This window comes from Cnephaeus nilssonii (genome assembly GCF_951640355.1).
Source record: "Cnephaeus nilssonii genome assembly, chromosome: 14".
Lineage (NCBI taxonomy): Eukaryota > Metazoa > Chordata > Mammalia > Chiroptera > Vespertilionidae > Cnephaeus > Cnephaeus nilssonii.
Window position 1 is genome coordinate 26,714,781 of NC_137085.1, and position 15,727 is coordinate 26,730,507.

The window sequence follows — 15,727 nt, forward strand, 5'->3', positions numbered from 1 at the left end:
TGAGAGCCTTGGAGAGCAAGTAGGAGTCTGACAGGTAAAGAAGAGGATGGGTTTCCAGTGTATGTCAGCACCAGGTGTAAGAGAGCCTGGTACATAAGGGAATTGTGAGCAAGCTTAGGGAAGCATAGGTAGACGATGCTGGTTCTTTCAATTGTTTGCACTATTCTTCATTGTTACTTCTAAGAGGTATTTTTCACATTATAGGTGGAGCTATATACCTTTCTGGAATTGACATGATTCATGGCACACCTGTACTGGACATAAAGCCCTACATTGCTGATTATGACTCACCACAAAATTTGATTGAGCCTTTAGGGGAGTGTAATTCACAGAATAACCAATATAAACCAAAAATTGTGTCCCAGTATGATGCCAAGACTGACAGCTGTGCTCAGCAACAGCTCTCAGAGTGCGAGGAATCACAGCCCTGCAGTCGCACTAAGGAGAAGCCTAAATGTTCCGAACACAGAGCTTCAGGAGAAAATGACATGCAACACAAAGACACAGCCAAAATCCAGCAACGTTCGCCTAAGCACAGGGAGATAGCAGACATGGGTTTAGAATCCAGAAGTGGTCAGAGACTGAGTGTGGCAGAGGAGCAGATTGGCCCATGTCGCCTGGAGAAGAGCTTTTCAGAGGAGAGTGCAGATGAGTGGCCACGGAGAAGGAAAGAAGCAGTGGTCCCACAAGGAGGCAGGGTGGAGGTGCAGCCTGTGCCTCCTCACTGCCCTCCCAGGATGGCTGACGCAGCCCACCACAGTGTGGTTCCCGCCTGGGTGCGAGAGGCCCCTGCGGCCACCTTGGAAGTCCGGTTTACTCCTCACGCAGAGATGGACCTTGAGCACCTCAGTTCAGAAGGTGACCCAGGTACTTTCCATTTCTTATTTCTGAATGAGAGAGGAGCTTTTATAGGAGATTTAGCCAAATTTGATATTTCTGAAGGTAAGATCTCTTAGCACAGAAATTGTCCACATAAAGTCCTAGCACTAGAAACATGCACTTTATTGCAGAAGAGGCCAGACTTTTACTTGGAGCCTGTTTTTTTTTTAACATGTGGTTCTTTTAAAACGTCATCTGGTTTCTCCAGCCCATAGCAGATCCAAAGCAGCCATCAAGAATGAAGGACGGGCTGTGAAGAGGTAGGTGCAACGGCTCCAATAGAAAGTAGCCAGTTATGAAGGAGATGTCAGATTTCATCTGGCCCTGAAGGGTTGTGCTTCTCACTCTTCCTAAGGCTTTATGTTTAAACAAAACATTTGCTTTTTAAATTGATCTCTTTATTAAAAAGTTTTGTTTATGAAAGTTGTTTTATCACTCAATATAGTTGATGGGGAGGAGGAAGTTCAGTTTTAAAAGGATTTTTTGTGGTAGAACAAAGCAGTGCTTCCTAGAAGATACTTTATATTTACACTTACCCTTTGTCTTGTGGTTATTGTTGAATGCTTCTTACTTTGGAAAGTTTTCTCTTTTTCAAACCACAGTGTTGTACTTTCTTGATTAAAAATAGTTAAAAAGAAATTACAAAATATAACTATAAAACAGGGGTTGATTTATAACGGATAGCAGACTTAAGAGCCTGTATAGAAATAAGAAATGAGCTTAGGAAGTTCAGTCTAGAAAAGATGAAAGATACTGAATGGAGGGAGAGAGGTTGGCACTGATAGAGTGCTGTGGGAACATGAGGGAGAGAAGGATTCTGACTTGTGTGCAGCAGGGAGACAATCTGGGAAGGCTTCCTAGAGGAAAAGGTATTTGAGCTTAGCCCAGAAGGATAGGTAGGCAGGGAAGTGAGGGAAGGCACCTATGCCAAATGAACAGCCAGGCAAAGGCCTGGAGCTTCTTCTGCCAGACACACTGTTACTGAAGAATGTGATGTGTTTTTTGTTGTTGTTTTGTTTTTTGTTTTTATATTTTCTTTTTTTTCCTTTCTTTGTTGTGTGTGGATGTTTTTGGAACTCTGCTGTTTTGAGTGGTTTTAGAGTCATTTTATGAGCCGTGCAACAAGGGAATCTTAGCAGTGTGTAATTGGTCCTTGTCTTTTGATCAAAAATTGAACTTCAAGGCTTTACCTACAAATGTATTTATTGGAATAAATAAATGAATCTTGGCTGTTTTCTAAAAATTAAATTTCCTTTCAGAAGGAGAGGAACCCACAGCCACTCTAGATCGACGGTTGCCAACTGGTGGTCTACGGACCCACTGGTGTTCCATGAGGTCCAAAAGGTTGGCGACTGCTGGCTTAAGGAAACCTTTGGCGACCGCTGCTCTAGATGATATTTTGAACAGGGACAACATTGTTTAAAGCACATGCCTTTCTGGAAGGGTCCAGCCTTCATTTAGACATATGTATTATGTTATAGCAATTAAAAATTAGGTCACAGTTCATTTTTTATTTAACTACTAGTGGCCTGGTGCATGAATTCGTGCACATTGAAAGGAAATTCATTAGAAGAAGTATTTTAATATATCTATTCGCCCTTTCTGTATAATAGAAATGTCAACCAAATTCACGATCGACAATGACAGATGGAAACACACACGTACGATTGGCGGCAGCAAGAGCTTTATATGTATCAAACATGTGCAAGTCAACTTAGCCTTTTATAGATATAGAACAAACTTGCTTAATTAGACTTGCTTTCTGATTTAGCTAAACTTTTTTCAGCCCAGTGAAGCACCCCAACTTCTCTTTCAGGTTATTGTCAGCAACACAGCAGTAAATATCAACACAAAGCAGATTATTATTGTAGATCACGCATGGAGAACAAAGGGTAAAATATTTTAACTGCAACAGTGTTTGACTATATTCGGTGCAGTGAGAAAACCTAAAGTCATTTTCTAGGTCCACCATTTCTTTTCAGTCGGGTCAAGTTTCTAAGCTTTCTAAATCTCTGTTTTCTGGCTAATGAAAAGAAAATGAGATTCCACCGAGTTTCCTATCTACCTACTCCAGGACTTCTGTGAAGATCAAAGGAGATGAGGCACGGGAAAACACTTCACAGTTTTGGTTACAGTGTAAAGTGTTTCCACCTAGCTATAAAGCAAGTTGTATTCCTGGGCTGCAGAAACTGCAAGGAGGCTAGTCATTGCTAGGAAGAGGAAGCTGGGTGTTGCTATGCTATGGAATGTCATTACCCAGACGGAAGGAAGGACACTTAGCATATTAGCCTTTTATATGTATAGACTAGTGGCCTGGTGCACGAAATTCATGCACGGAAGGGGAGGTTCCCTCAGCCCAGCCTGCACCCTTTCCAATTTGGGACCCCTTGGGGGATGTCTGACTGCCGGTTTAGGCCCAGTCCCACAGGGATTGGGTCTAAACCAGCAGTCGGACATCCCTCTCACAATTTCGGACTGCTGGCTCCTAACCACTCACCTGCCTGCCTGCCTGATCGCCTCCAACTACCCTCCCCTGCCGGCCTGATCTCGCCCCCAACTGCCCTCCCCTGCTGGCCAATTTGGTTCTGATTGGTCGGTTTCTATGCCAGTCAGCGTCAAAAGCTCTGCCTCCTAGGCAGCCATTGGCTCCTCACAGTTCACCCAGATTTGGTTCTGATTGGTCGGTTTCTATGGCAGACAGTGCTCTGGGCCTATCTCCGGGCCTGATCAGAGAGGTGGGGCTGATCAGCATCCCCCATGGAGGCCCAGAGAGAAACAGAGGCACGGCTGCTGGCAAAGCCTGGAGAGAAAGAGAGAGGCAACAGCTGATCAACAGCTACCACAGAGGCTGCAGATCAGACCCTGCCTCTCTCTTCGGGCCTCTCTCCGGGCCTGATCCGCAGCCCCCTCGGCAGTCAGTGCTGGGTCGCCATGGCAACCCAGCACTGATTGCAGAATTTACTTCCGGTCTGTTGAGCCTTCAGTTGTTTTGGACGTTATGGACCCTGGGTTATATATCAGGATTTTACAATGCTGTAAATGCAGGAAGTTTTGCTATTTGGCAGGATAAACATCTTTTTACCTGACATACACACCTGGGTAGAATGGGTTGGCCTGTTCTTTAGTGATGGCTTTGAACTTTCTCAGTGTATCTGTTCCACTGTTTTCACAAGGACTCTCTCATGTTCTGTTCCTTAGAGAATGTGGCGTCACTTAACTGTGGGGCTGTGTGACACCTGCTCTCGGAGGCACCTTCCGGTGCTTATAGCTAGTGCTCTGGGCCTATGTGGGTTTAGTCCTCTTTCTTGTGGCTTTCTGAGAATGCTAGGACTGTCATGTATATCCCTGATCATGCCTCCATTTATTCTGAGAAGAAAATGACAAGGAATTGAATTAACGTCTACATTGAGCATAGAAAAGTGACATTTAGGTTGCCAGAAAATGAAAGCTCAGCTCTCCTATTAAGGGACTAAGGAAAAATATCACCATGATATTTTTTGTTTAACAAGTAGAAATTTGGGGGACCCATAAGTTTAATGACACTTGAAGGCTTCCTAGAGGAAAAGATATTACTCTAAGTACTACTTGAAGGTGACATTCTCTAATGACTGAATAGATTTCCAGACCCTCTTCATTTCAAGTGATACTCAAGAAACTAATAAAGCTCCTCATTGAAGTTTATTGTAATAAAATTTGACCTGCGTGATTTTGAGCATTAAGTTGTGTTGTTCTCGTTGCAGATGTTGGTCAGGCTTCATTTAAGTATTTTCAGTCAGCAGAGGAAGCAAGGCATGCCATCGAGGCTGTGTTGTCAGCCGACCCCCGGTCTGCATATCGACGGAAGCTCTGCCAGGACCGCCTTTTCTACTTTACTGTAGACATAGCACACGTTACTTGCTGGTTTGGTGATGGCTTTGCAGAGGTCCTAAGGATCAAGCCGGCTTCTGAGCCTGTTCAGATGACTGACCCTGTGGAGTCATTGGTGTCTCTGGGATCGTAAGTAGCTGCCATCCCATCGTTAAGACAGCCTACTTGACTTTGGTCGTGACTAGCCGATTTTTTGTACAGGCTAATGATGTGCCTTCTTTTCAGAAAGAAGCAGCACTTAGTTTGATTTGAGTTGTTCGTAATATTTATTTTATAAACATGTCTTTTAATAAATTGAGAGATAAAATTTAAAGAAATTGCCATATGCTTCTTGAGTGGTTAATATCAAAGAATGCAAAATGATGCTCTCAGTGATTTCTAAAAGAAGCTGATTATTCTTGACACTTGATAAAATTGGGCAGAGATCATTTTAGCAGGGACTTGCAAGCTGAGGGGACCTGTTCAACAGTTCATATTGGTTTTCCTGTTGGGAAAAGCCTTACCTCTCTATTTTATTCTAAATCAAGCTGAGTTACTATATCCTGGGAAATTAACAAATCAAAAACAAATGGTTATAAAGATCTTAGAGATTAAACCCCTGTGCCTCAGACAAACACATGTGCGTGCATGTGTATATATATTTAATCCTGATTCCAAAATAGAGACTTAGATTTCTTTGTATAAGAAAGTCAACCTGGCCAGTGTGGCTCAATGACTGAGCATTGACCTATGAACCAGGAGGTCATGGTTCGACCTGGTTGGGGCACATGCCTGGGTTACGGGCCTGGTCCCCAGTGTGGGACATGCAGGAGGCAGCCAATCAATGATTCTCTCTCATCATTGATATTTCTATCTTTCTCTCCCACTCCATTCCTCTCTGAAATCAATAAAAATAAAAAAATTTTAAAAAGTCACCCCCAGAAGTCTAAGAAAATAACTTAATTACTGGTTTATTTCTTTTTTTTCTTTCTTTTTTTTTAAAATTTCTTTATTGATTAAGGTGTCACATATTTGTCCTCATCCCCCCATTCCCATCCCACACCCCTCCCCATGGATGCCCCAACCCTCTGTTGAACTTAAGCATTGGTTAGGCTCATATGCATGCACACAAGACCTTTGGTTGATCTCTCCCCCCTCCCCCCACCCTCCCCTATCCTCCTTCTGAGGCCCGATAGTCCGATCGATGCCTCCTGGTTTATTTCTTATTTATTCTATGACTGTCTAGGGGGTTAGATTTTGGTGATAAAATGAGATGAATATGATCCAGTTCTTGTTGCAAATCATAGTTAGTGGAGGAAAAAGACATAAGGACCTTATTGTTTTATGTTAGATAAATATATAGTAATTAAGTCTGTATGTACCTGGTTCCTGTGTAGTACCATGTAGGAAGCAGTTGTAATAATATATTGCCTATAGGTGATTTTATTGATGTGATCTCAGATAAGATTTATAATCACTGTAACCAAATTAGATACCTGTAAACATGACATAGGCTTTCCTAATCACAATTGTAAATCTTAATAGCTGATTGATCATGGTTTTGAAATGAGCTCTGCTGCCTGCAGATTCTTGCACAGTCATTTGTGGCTGATGACACTGCACTTGTGAATCCAACGAGGTTGTCTCTGAGGTGACTTAGAACCTCTTGGGGAAGTATCTTTAATTTTATTTTTAAAAGCTTTTTATTTTGAGTTATAATAGATTTACAAGAAGTTGCAAAAATAGTGCAGAGGTTCCAAGTACCCTTCACCTAGCTTCTAGTTGTGATAACATCTTACATAGCTATAGTAAAACTTGGATGTTGATATTGGTATAATCCACTCTAAATTTTGACTTTGATGTTTTTCTCCTAAAATTATTTTGAGACTGAATAAGGGCTTGAAGCACAAAATGTTGATACTTAATATGGAAAAAATAAGTCTGAGGATGATACCAATTAGCCTTCTAGCAAGAGCGCTGTTCAGTTGTTTGGGGTTTTAATATACATTCTCAAACTTTTAGAAATAAAGTCCTAAATGTAATCAAGCTTAATTCTCAGCCAGCTCACCAGTCTCTAATATTCCTAGTGTTTGACCTTCTAGCCCCTGCTTAAAACCTTCCAGGATGATCCTTCACTCCGATCCTCATTATGTATGGACAGTGCTCATTATTAAAATTTCCTTCTTTTATATGACGTAAAATCTGTTCTCCAATAACCACCCTCTACTGGGACAATTTCACTCCCATGTTAGCCTGTCAGATAACATTCAGCTTCCCACCCTTCAGTCCTCTCATATGTCAACACCCCTATTTTCTTTAGCTGTTTGTCATATAACATGTTCGGAAGCCTCTCTCCACCCCAACCCTTGAGTTCCTGAGTCTCCTGTTGTGAAGAATTTTGGATCTCTAGGTCTTGAACTTCCATCCCTCAGAAAGAGAAGTAGTTTTGTTTTTGTTTTTAAATTCTCACCCGAGGATATTTTTTCCATTGATTTTTAGAGAGAGTGGAAGGGAGAGGGAGAGACAGAGAGAAACACTGATGTGAGAAAGACACATAGATTGTTTGCCTCTTGCACGCCCTGACCAGGGCCGGGAGCCTGCAACCGAGGTACTGCCCTTGACTGGAATCGAACCCAGGTCTCTTCAATCTGCAGACTGACGCTCTATCCACTGAGTCAAACCGGCTAGGGCTGAAAGAGAAGCAAGTCTTATATTTATTTACTCTTGGAAACTTTTTCAAAAGAAGAAGAAAGGGACACAATTCTCTGTACTATGCATAAATAACATCTACCTTAAATGTAGTCTTTCCTTCTTGGTGCCTGTAGGTGGAGCCCTTGATAGCTGATTATTTTTAGTAGCTTGGAGATAAACTCCAGGAGTTCAAGCTGTTTAGGTAATTTAGGTTTTCTGCCCTCCTGTCCCAGCTTTCCAGAACAGTAATTTCCACAAGAGATGTTGATCAATCACATATAGGAAGAGATTAGAAGGACAAGTGCCATTTATTAAATTTGTATATTGGAGCTTGGTTTAGGGCTGGGATGCATTATTCCAGCATGTAGAGCAAGCATGTCAAATTCAAAGGCTAACACGGGCCAAATAAACAAGGCTTAAGTTTATATGGGCCACAAAAAAACAAAAGCTTCAATTTTCATAGAAACATAGGTTTATTTCAATAGAGACATGCTGAATACAAAGGGCTGAAATAATGAGTAATCATTAACATAATAGAACATTTTAATAAAAGTTAATATTTTTTTCTTGAACATTAACTTGTTCAAGCATGTGTGTACCAGACACTGAATAACTGTACAAATTAATAAGCATAAAGCAAATAAGCCTATTTTTCTTGTTCTCTGAAAGTGAAATATTTCCTGTTGCACACACCAAACAAGTCAGTCCAAGGCTAATGATGTGGCAATCAGCTGCTAAAATATTCACTGCTAGCATTAGGGGAGAGAAATGGTGCGCCTGTGCATAAGGTGCATAAGGGAAATGAATGCAACATGATTGTAGTAATCAGTAGCGAACTTTGTAGTTCGTTATTAATAACTAGGGGCCCAGTGCACAAATTTGTGCACCTTGGAAGGAACTGTGGGCCTCGAGGCCGCGGTGGTCACAGGGGTGGGTCTCAGCTCATCCTCTGCGCCCCCACCCGGCCCCTCCTGCCATGACCTCCAGTCCCCTGTGTGCCAGCAGCCCCGCTCCTACCGCTGCCGCTCCCACACACTGACAGCACCGGCCCCGCTTGCACCCTCTGATGGCGCAGAGTGATTGGGGCCAGTGCCAGCATCGCGTGTGAGCGGTGGCTGCTGCCCCGATCACCCCTCAGGAGCAGGGGGAGGTGGAGAAGCCCTCAGGGGTGATCAGGGCCGGCAGCTGCTGACGGCACCGAGCTATTGGGACCAGCTACAGGCACCGGCAGTGGGTGTGAGTGGCAGTGCCGGCTGCGGGTGCGAGCAGGGCCAGTGCCAGCAGTGGGTGTGAGCGGCAGTAGGTGTGAGCACCCAGCGGGACCGCGACACATGGGAGCAAAGAATTTTCAATAACCACCAGAGGCTTGTCCTGATGACAGCGACCAGCGCCCCACTTTGGTCTGGCGCCCCTCACTTACCTGCTGCACCATCCTGCCACAGCCGATGCCCGCCATGTTCCGCACTCTGCCGCCTGCTGCTGACACCCGCCATGTTCTGTGCACACCCCTTGGTGGTCAGTGCACGTCATAGCAATTGGTTGTTTGGTTGTTCTGCTGTTTGGTCTATTTGCATATTAGGATTTTATATATATATAATGTATAACAGGATATTATAAAAATTAAGTTATGAAATTTGTATGAAAACGTTTCTTACATACCGTTATATTGGCTGGGCTGCAAAGATATTTGTTGTGTGGGCCACATGCAGCCTGTGGGCTGCAAGTTTGACATGCTTGATGTAGAGGCTGTACACAACCAGAAAGTCTCATTACCAAACCTACAAGCATGTGTGTACAAGGCATTCATTCTATTTACCTGTTTGTGACTTTTTGTTTGAAAAGAAGAAAATAAGTTGAAGTCATGAATTCACCTCTTGTGATAGTTTTCTTTTTATGATATGCTCCCAGAGAAGGCAGATGAGGACTCAATCATAATGAAATGTTTGTCAGTTAGTGAACTTTTATCATGTCCTTGGCACTCGTCTACATGCTTTTCATACATTGATCAGAGGTTAGGTCGAGCTCACATAGCTGATCAGCAAGCATTGAGGATGTCAGCCCACCCAGGCTGGCCCCAGAGTTGGCTCCCTCCCCAGCTTGGCTCCAGATGTAGATGCTCAGCAAACCATGCTGGTTTATTTGAGGGTCAGTCATTCCATATGCTTACTAAGCATGGGATGCTTACTAAGCATCATTACTAAGTGATGTTCATGGGAACCTGACCACTAACTGACGAACAGAGAGAGAAATAAAGGCAGAAACATCCATTCCCACTAGATCCGCATGGAACCTCCTGGGAAGCAGCTTGAGAGATGTGGAGAACATTGAGTTTGGCCTCAGAAACTTCAAGTGCTGTTTTCTGCTCTGTCCTGCCCTAGCTGTGTGACCTTGGGCAAGTCACTGCGGTCATCTCCATCTCCCTGACCTTACAGAGTTGTTACAAGGGTAATGCTTGGAAGAATATTTTGTAAACCCTTTAATAGTCTGTAAACTTAGGTAATATTTTATTGGGCCTATAATCATTAACACCCTTTCTCTGCACTCTGCTCCATCTTACATGGCTGGACAAGTAGACTCAGGAGAATCAAGGGGTCCCTAAAATCCAATGTATAGATGGCTCTGTTTTCTTTTTGTATTATAGAAACTGGAGGCCCGGTGCACAAAATTTGTGCACGGGAGGGGTTCCCCTCAGCCCAGCCTACACCCTCTCCAATCCGGGACCCCTCAGGGGATGTCCAACTGCCGGTTTAGGCCCGATCCCGGGGATCGGGCCTAAACCAGCAGTCGGACATTCCTCTCACAATCCGGGACCGCTGGCTCCTAACTGCTCACCTGCCTGCCTGCCTGATCGTCCCTAACTGCCCCCCCTGCCAGCCTGATCACCTCTAACCGCCTCTGCCTGCTAGCCTGGTCACCCCCAACTTTCCCCCCTGCCAGCCTGGTCACCCCTCACTGCCCCACTGCCCCCCCGCCAGCCTGGTCGCCCCATGCAGCCTGCTGTTTGGTTGTTTGGTCACCCCTCACTGCCCCCCCGCCAGCCTGCTCACCCCACACAGCCTGCTATTCGGTCGTTTGGTCGTCCCTCACTAACCCCCCTGCTGACCTGGTCGCCCTACACAGCCTGCTGTTCGGTTGTTACTGTGAGGGCGTCCTGACCAGTATAGATACTTTTTTTTTTTTAAGGGATTCCTTTTGGCAAGTTATAGGATGTTTTGTTAAGGGAGATATCACAAAATGCCCCCACCCTACGGACCTAATTGACGTTCTGCCATAGGCCCAAGGCAACTTCTTCCCATCTGGCTTTCCCTTCTGGGGTTGCCACAAACTGCCTTCACTGCCCATGCATGCAGTCACCAGCTCAGTTCCTCACGTGTGCAAGGCAACCAATTGTCATGTCTGTCTCTCCCCCTCCTTTCCACTCTGAAAAATCAATGGGAAAATATCCTTGGGTGAGGATTTAAAAAAATTTTTTGAGTCAATGTGTATTTATGTTGTGCTGATGACAAAAAGGTAGGATAGGATATAATAGTGTTATCTACCTCTTCTGCCTTGTAAATTACTTGAACATTCTCTTCAAATTCTTCACTAATTCTTTTTGCAATTCAAAATATACAAAATGTTTTTATTCAGTTTTAACAATTTTTATTTTAAAAAGTTACATGCTAAACACTGAAGAACTGTAATAAGTCTTCACACTGGTATACTATATAATAAAGAGGTAATATACAAATTGACCATCACTCCAGCACACAAGATGGCTGCCCCCATGTGGTCAAAGATGGCCACCACAAGATGGCCAGCAGGGGAGGGCAGTTGGGGGTACTCAGGCCTGCAGGGGAAAGCAGTTAGGGGTGATTGGGCTGGCAGAGGAGGGCAGTTGGGGGTGAGCAGGCCGGCAGGGGAGGGCAGTTAGGGGCGACCAGGCTGGCAAGGGAGGGCAGTTATGGGTGACCAGGCCAGCAGGGGAGGGCAGTTGGGGGCGACCAGGCAGGTAGGAGAGGGCAGTTGGGGGCAATCAGGCCAGCAGGGGAGCCTGATTAGGTGTCGATTAGGCTGGCAGGGGAGTGGTTAGGGGGTGATCGGGCTGGCAGGCAGAAGCGGTTAGGGGCAATCAGGCAGGCAGGCAGGCAGGCGAGCGGTTGGAAGCCAGCAGTCCTGGATTGTGAGAGGGATGTCCGATTGCCCGTTTAGAAACATCAATGAGAGAGAATCATTGATTGGCTGCCTCCTGCACACCCCCCACTGGGGATTTAGCCAAGGAGTGATAGCTTTATTAAGCTCCATTATGTACAACGGGCAGTTGGACATCTCTCGAAGGGTCCCAGATTGGAGAGGGTGCAGGCTGGGCTGAGGGACACCGCCCCCCCCCCCCATGCACAAATTTCATGCACTGGGCCTCTAGTAGACATTATACTTTACAAAGCAATTTTATTGTTTTTATTTTTAAATTTATCTTTATTGTTGAAAATATTACAAATGTCCCTCCTTCTCCCAAGTGTCTCCCCCCTCTCCCATCCTACCCCCTTACTAGGCTTGCACTGTACTATTATCTGTCCATGGGTTATGCATATATGCATATAAGTTCTTTGGTTAATCTCATTTTTAAATATATTATCTCATTTGGTATCTTAGCAACATATGATGGGTTAATTTTGCTTCTGGGACCCAAGCTGGAGACCTAACCACTATTTAAAACAGGGGTCAGCAAACTACTAGGTATACCAGTTAATAATGCGGATTTTTTTCAATAGATGGAGTTACACATATGTTGATATATATGTGATTTGATATGTATGCTATTTTGTTGTATTGACAGCAAGCTTCAAAACTTCTTATGTCAAACTTGCTTAAGGTGTTTAACATCATAGATATTTTTACGCTTAAAAATGTCGAATTTCGTGCCAAAAAAGCATTCATGGGAAGTTTTAATTCATTACTTTATTTTGAAGAAAAAGTTATTATATACTTTGGGAAGCTTATGGTGAACATGCTCCATCTCAAGATACTTGTGAATGCTGGTTTAAACACTTTAAAAGTGATTATTTTGATGTGAAAAACAAAGAACATCCAGGTCAACTAAAAAAGTTTGAAGACCAACAAATACAAGCATTATTGGATGAAGGTGCTTGTCAAACTAAAAAACAACTTGCAGAAAGATTAAACATTGCTCAGCAAACAATTTCCGATCGTTTACAAGGAATGGGAAAGATCTTGAAGGAAAATGGGTGCCACATCAACTGAACGAAAGACAAATGGAAAACCGAAAAGTCATCAGTAAAATGTTGCTTCAACGACACGAAAGAAAGTCTTTTTTGCATCGAATTGTGACTGGCGATGAAAAGTGGATTTATTTTGAGAATCCCAAATGCACAAAATCATGGGTTGATCCAGATCAACCATCAACATCAACTGCATGGCCAAATCGCTTCAGAAAGAAGACAATGCTCTTCGTTTGGTGAGATCAGGAAGGTGTGGTGTATTATGAGCTTCTAAAACCAGGTGAAACCATTAATACTGATCGCTACCGACAACAAATAATCAATTTGAACCACGCTTTGATCATGTGCCAGAAGATATGGCAACGTAATTTTGCTTCATAATGACGCACCATCACACACTTCAAAACCAGTTAAAGACACGTTAAAAGATCTTGCCTGGGAAGTATTAACCCACCCCGCCGTATTCACCAGACCTTGCTCCTTCAGATTACCCCTTGTTCCGATTGACGGCACACCCACTTTCTGAGCAGCCCTTCAAAATGTAGGAAGAAATGGAAAATTGGGTCTCTGAATTGTTTGCCTCTAAACAAGAAAAGTTCTGTTGGGACGGTATCCACAAATTACCTGAAAGATGGGGAAAATGTGTAGCTAGCATTGGACATTACTTTGAATAAAGCACTTTTGATGTTTCTCTTGAAATTATTATGTTTTCTTTGATTACAAAATCCGCCATTGTTAACTGGTACACACAGTATAGTCTGAAGGCCAAGTTGGGCCCATAGCCTGCTTTTGTAGAGCCTAAGAGCTAAGATTGGTCTTTACATTTACAAAAGATTATAAACAAAAACGTCCAGAGAACACATGACAGAGACTGTAGCCTGCAAAGCTGAAAATATTTTACTGTCTGGCCCTTTACAGAAAATTTGTTGACTCTGATTTAGAACATTTCTCTGAAAGGGGGTTTTGAGTTCCTTCCTGAAAAGTTATTTACAAATTAAGGTTTGGGTTTATCACATGTTTCTAAGTCAAGGACTATCTATATTTTGAAAAATTTTAATCATGTATCTATATGAGAAAACTTATAAATGCAACATAAATAGTATGTATTATAATATCCTACTCAATCTGTTTAAAACAAGGTTATACAAACCCATGTTACACACACGGAGAAAATTTCTAGAAGAGTAATAAACAAAATAGGCTAACTGGTTGCCTCTGGGAGGTGGTCTTTGGGGGCTCATTGGGGAAGGGAACTTTTCATTTTATTCTCTTAAGTATATTGTGGATTTTTTTTTTTCTAATCATGAGCATACATTATTTTTATACATGGAACATACTAGTAAGGAGAGTAAAGTGTTCTAACTTAAATAAGTTAAATTTAGATCTCTAAATACATAGCTATATATCCTCCTTCCTCCCCTGCTCCCCCCCCCCGAAAAAAAAACACCAATTTTTTAAATAAATAAATTTAAAGACATTTTTGCTTTTTCCTGGAGCATCACATGTGGATCCAAAAACCAGAAGCCACCCATTGGCTGTGGAACTAAGCCAGTTTGGGGCAGGTAAACTGGCTGGGCCTGTGCAGTTTGTCCCTAAGGATACAATGATGTTTTCTGCACTTCCAAACACAGGATTTTGGATAAAGCATTGTGTCTCTGGGCAGAAGACAGACACCCATGCGAATGGTGTTGCTGGCAGAGGTCTGAGCCTCCGAGAGCGCCTTAGTCCAGTACTCGCCAAAGCTGTGCAATTTATCCGATCTGGACTAAAGGATGGGTCTCTGCTTGCAGGATCCACTCACTCATCAGCTCCACCCACTGATTTTCTGTCTACATGCATTTAGTGAGCTCATGGGCCATGATCTCTTTTCTCTGCATCCCCAGGGCTGGCCTTCCCACTGTCAGAATGGGAACTCTGAGCTCAGTCAGCAAGAAAGAAGAGGCTTGGAGCTGGGGATCAGCTGTGCCCATTGGGTAAGGGGTCTGTGCTAAAGGATGGGGTAGACTAGGAGGAAGGACAGGCTGGCATGTTGGCAGGTGGCAGAGCGGAGCTTGTGTGTGGAGGTGGAGTAGGGCTGTCAATAGATTTGGAGACTCAGGCTTTCCTTGGGTTGGGGGAGGAGTCAAGGTCTGAGAAAATTGGCAGAGCCGAGGCAGCACTGAATCCCAGAGGGGTTAGGCGGGTTATCCAGGGGACCTCAGGGACCCCCACATATCAGAGCTGGAGATTTTTCTTTCTTAATTCTTGCCTGATACCTTATATTTTCCAAGATAAAAGGTCACATTCAAAGATATCTTCGATATTGTAGGCCAGCAGGAATAAGGAGTGCTTGCAAATGACCAAGCAAGGGGAAAATAATTGACATAAAATGGGTTGATTGGTGAAGCCACACACAAAATGTCCACTGAGTCACAAGTGGGAAGACCTTGTTCACCAGAGCTTGCCCTCTTTTCCTTCTGGAAATCCTACCACCACATGGACTAGCTTGGGTTAGCCTGCTGGATGACTGCAGATACATGGCTGAGTCTCAGCTGACATTGAACCAATCACCAGACATATAAGTAAGGCCATCCTACATTATCTAGCTCTCTCTGAGTTGGCTGAAACTGGAAAAACTGCCTCATCAACACATAGGATCATGGGAGGAAAATGTGTTATTTGTAGCCACTAATTTTGAGGTGGTTTGTTATATATAGAGCAGAAACTAGCTTATACATTTAGCTACCATACTCTTAAGCAGTGGAAAGCTGGAATTTATCTAATAGAAGACTTTATATGAAAAAAAATCCTTAAATGATGAAGAGGTCTTTAGTGCAGGATGGATTTTTGTAATGAAAGAGTAATAATAAATAATAGCTAAAATACACTGAGTGGCCAGATTATTATGATCTCTGAACGCGTAATAATCTGGCTACTCAGTGTGTGTGTGTGTGTGTGTGTGTGTGTGTGTGTGTATTAGAGGCCCAGTGCATGAATTCGTGCATGGGTGGGGTCCGGCCAGCCTGGCCAGGGGGAGGGGACATGGGCGATTGGCCGGCCTGCCTGCTGGTCGAACTCCTGGTTGAGGGGACAATTTGCATATTAGCCTTTTA

General features: G+C 43.5%; 1 protein-coding gene across 3 annotated transcripts in view; it reads left to right on the forward strand.

The window, feature by feature from the left end:
* The window catches only part of TRMO (tRNA methyltransferase O), a 39,766-nt gene that overhangs the window by 7,553 nt on the left and 16,486 nt on the right, over positions 1–15,727 (forward strand). For 2 of the 3 annotated variants that reach the window (XM_079790559.1, XM_079790561.1), the window contains exons 4-6: positions 205–867; positions 4,620–4,875; positions 14,519–14,608. In XM_079790559.1, the coding sequence (XP_079646685.1) occupies positions 205–867; positions 4,620–4,875; positions 14,519–14,608 (1,009 nt within the window). The remainder of the gene's footprint in view (positions 1–204; positions 868–4,619; positions 4,876–14,518; positions 14,609–15,727) is intronic. The other variant, XM_079790560.1, reaches the window with a different exon arrangement.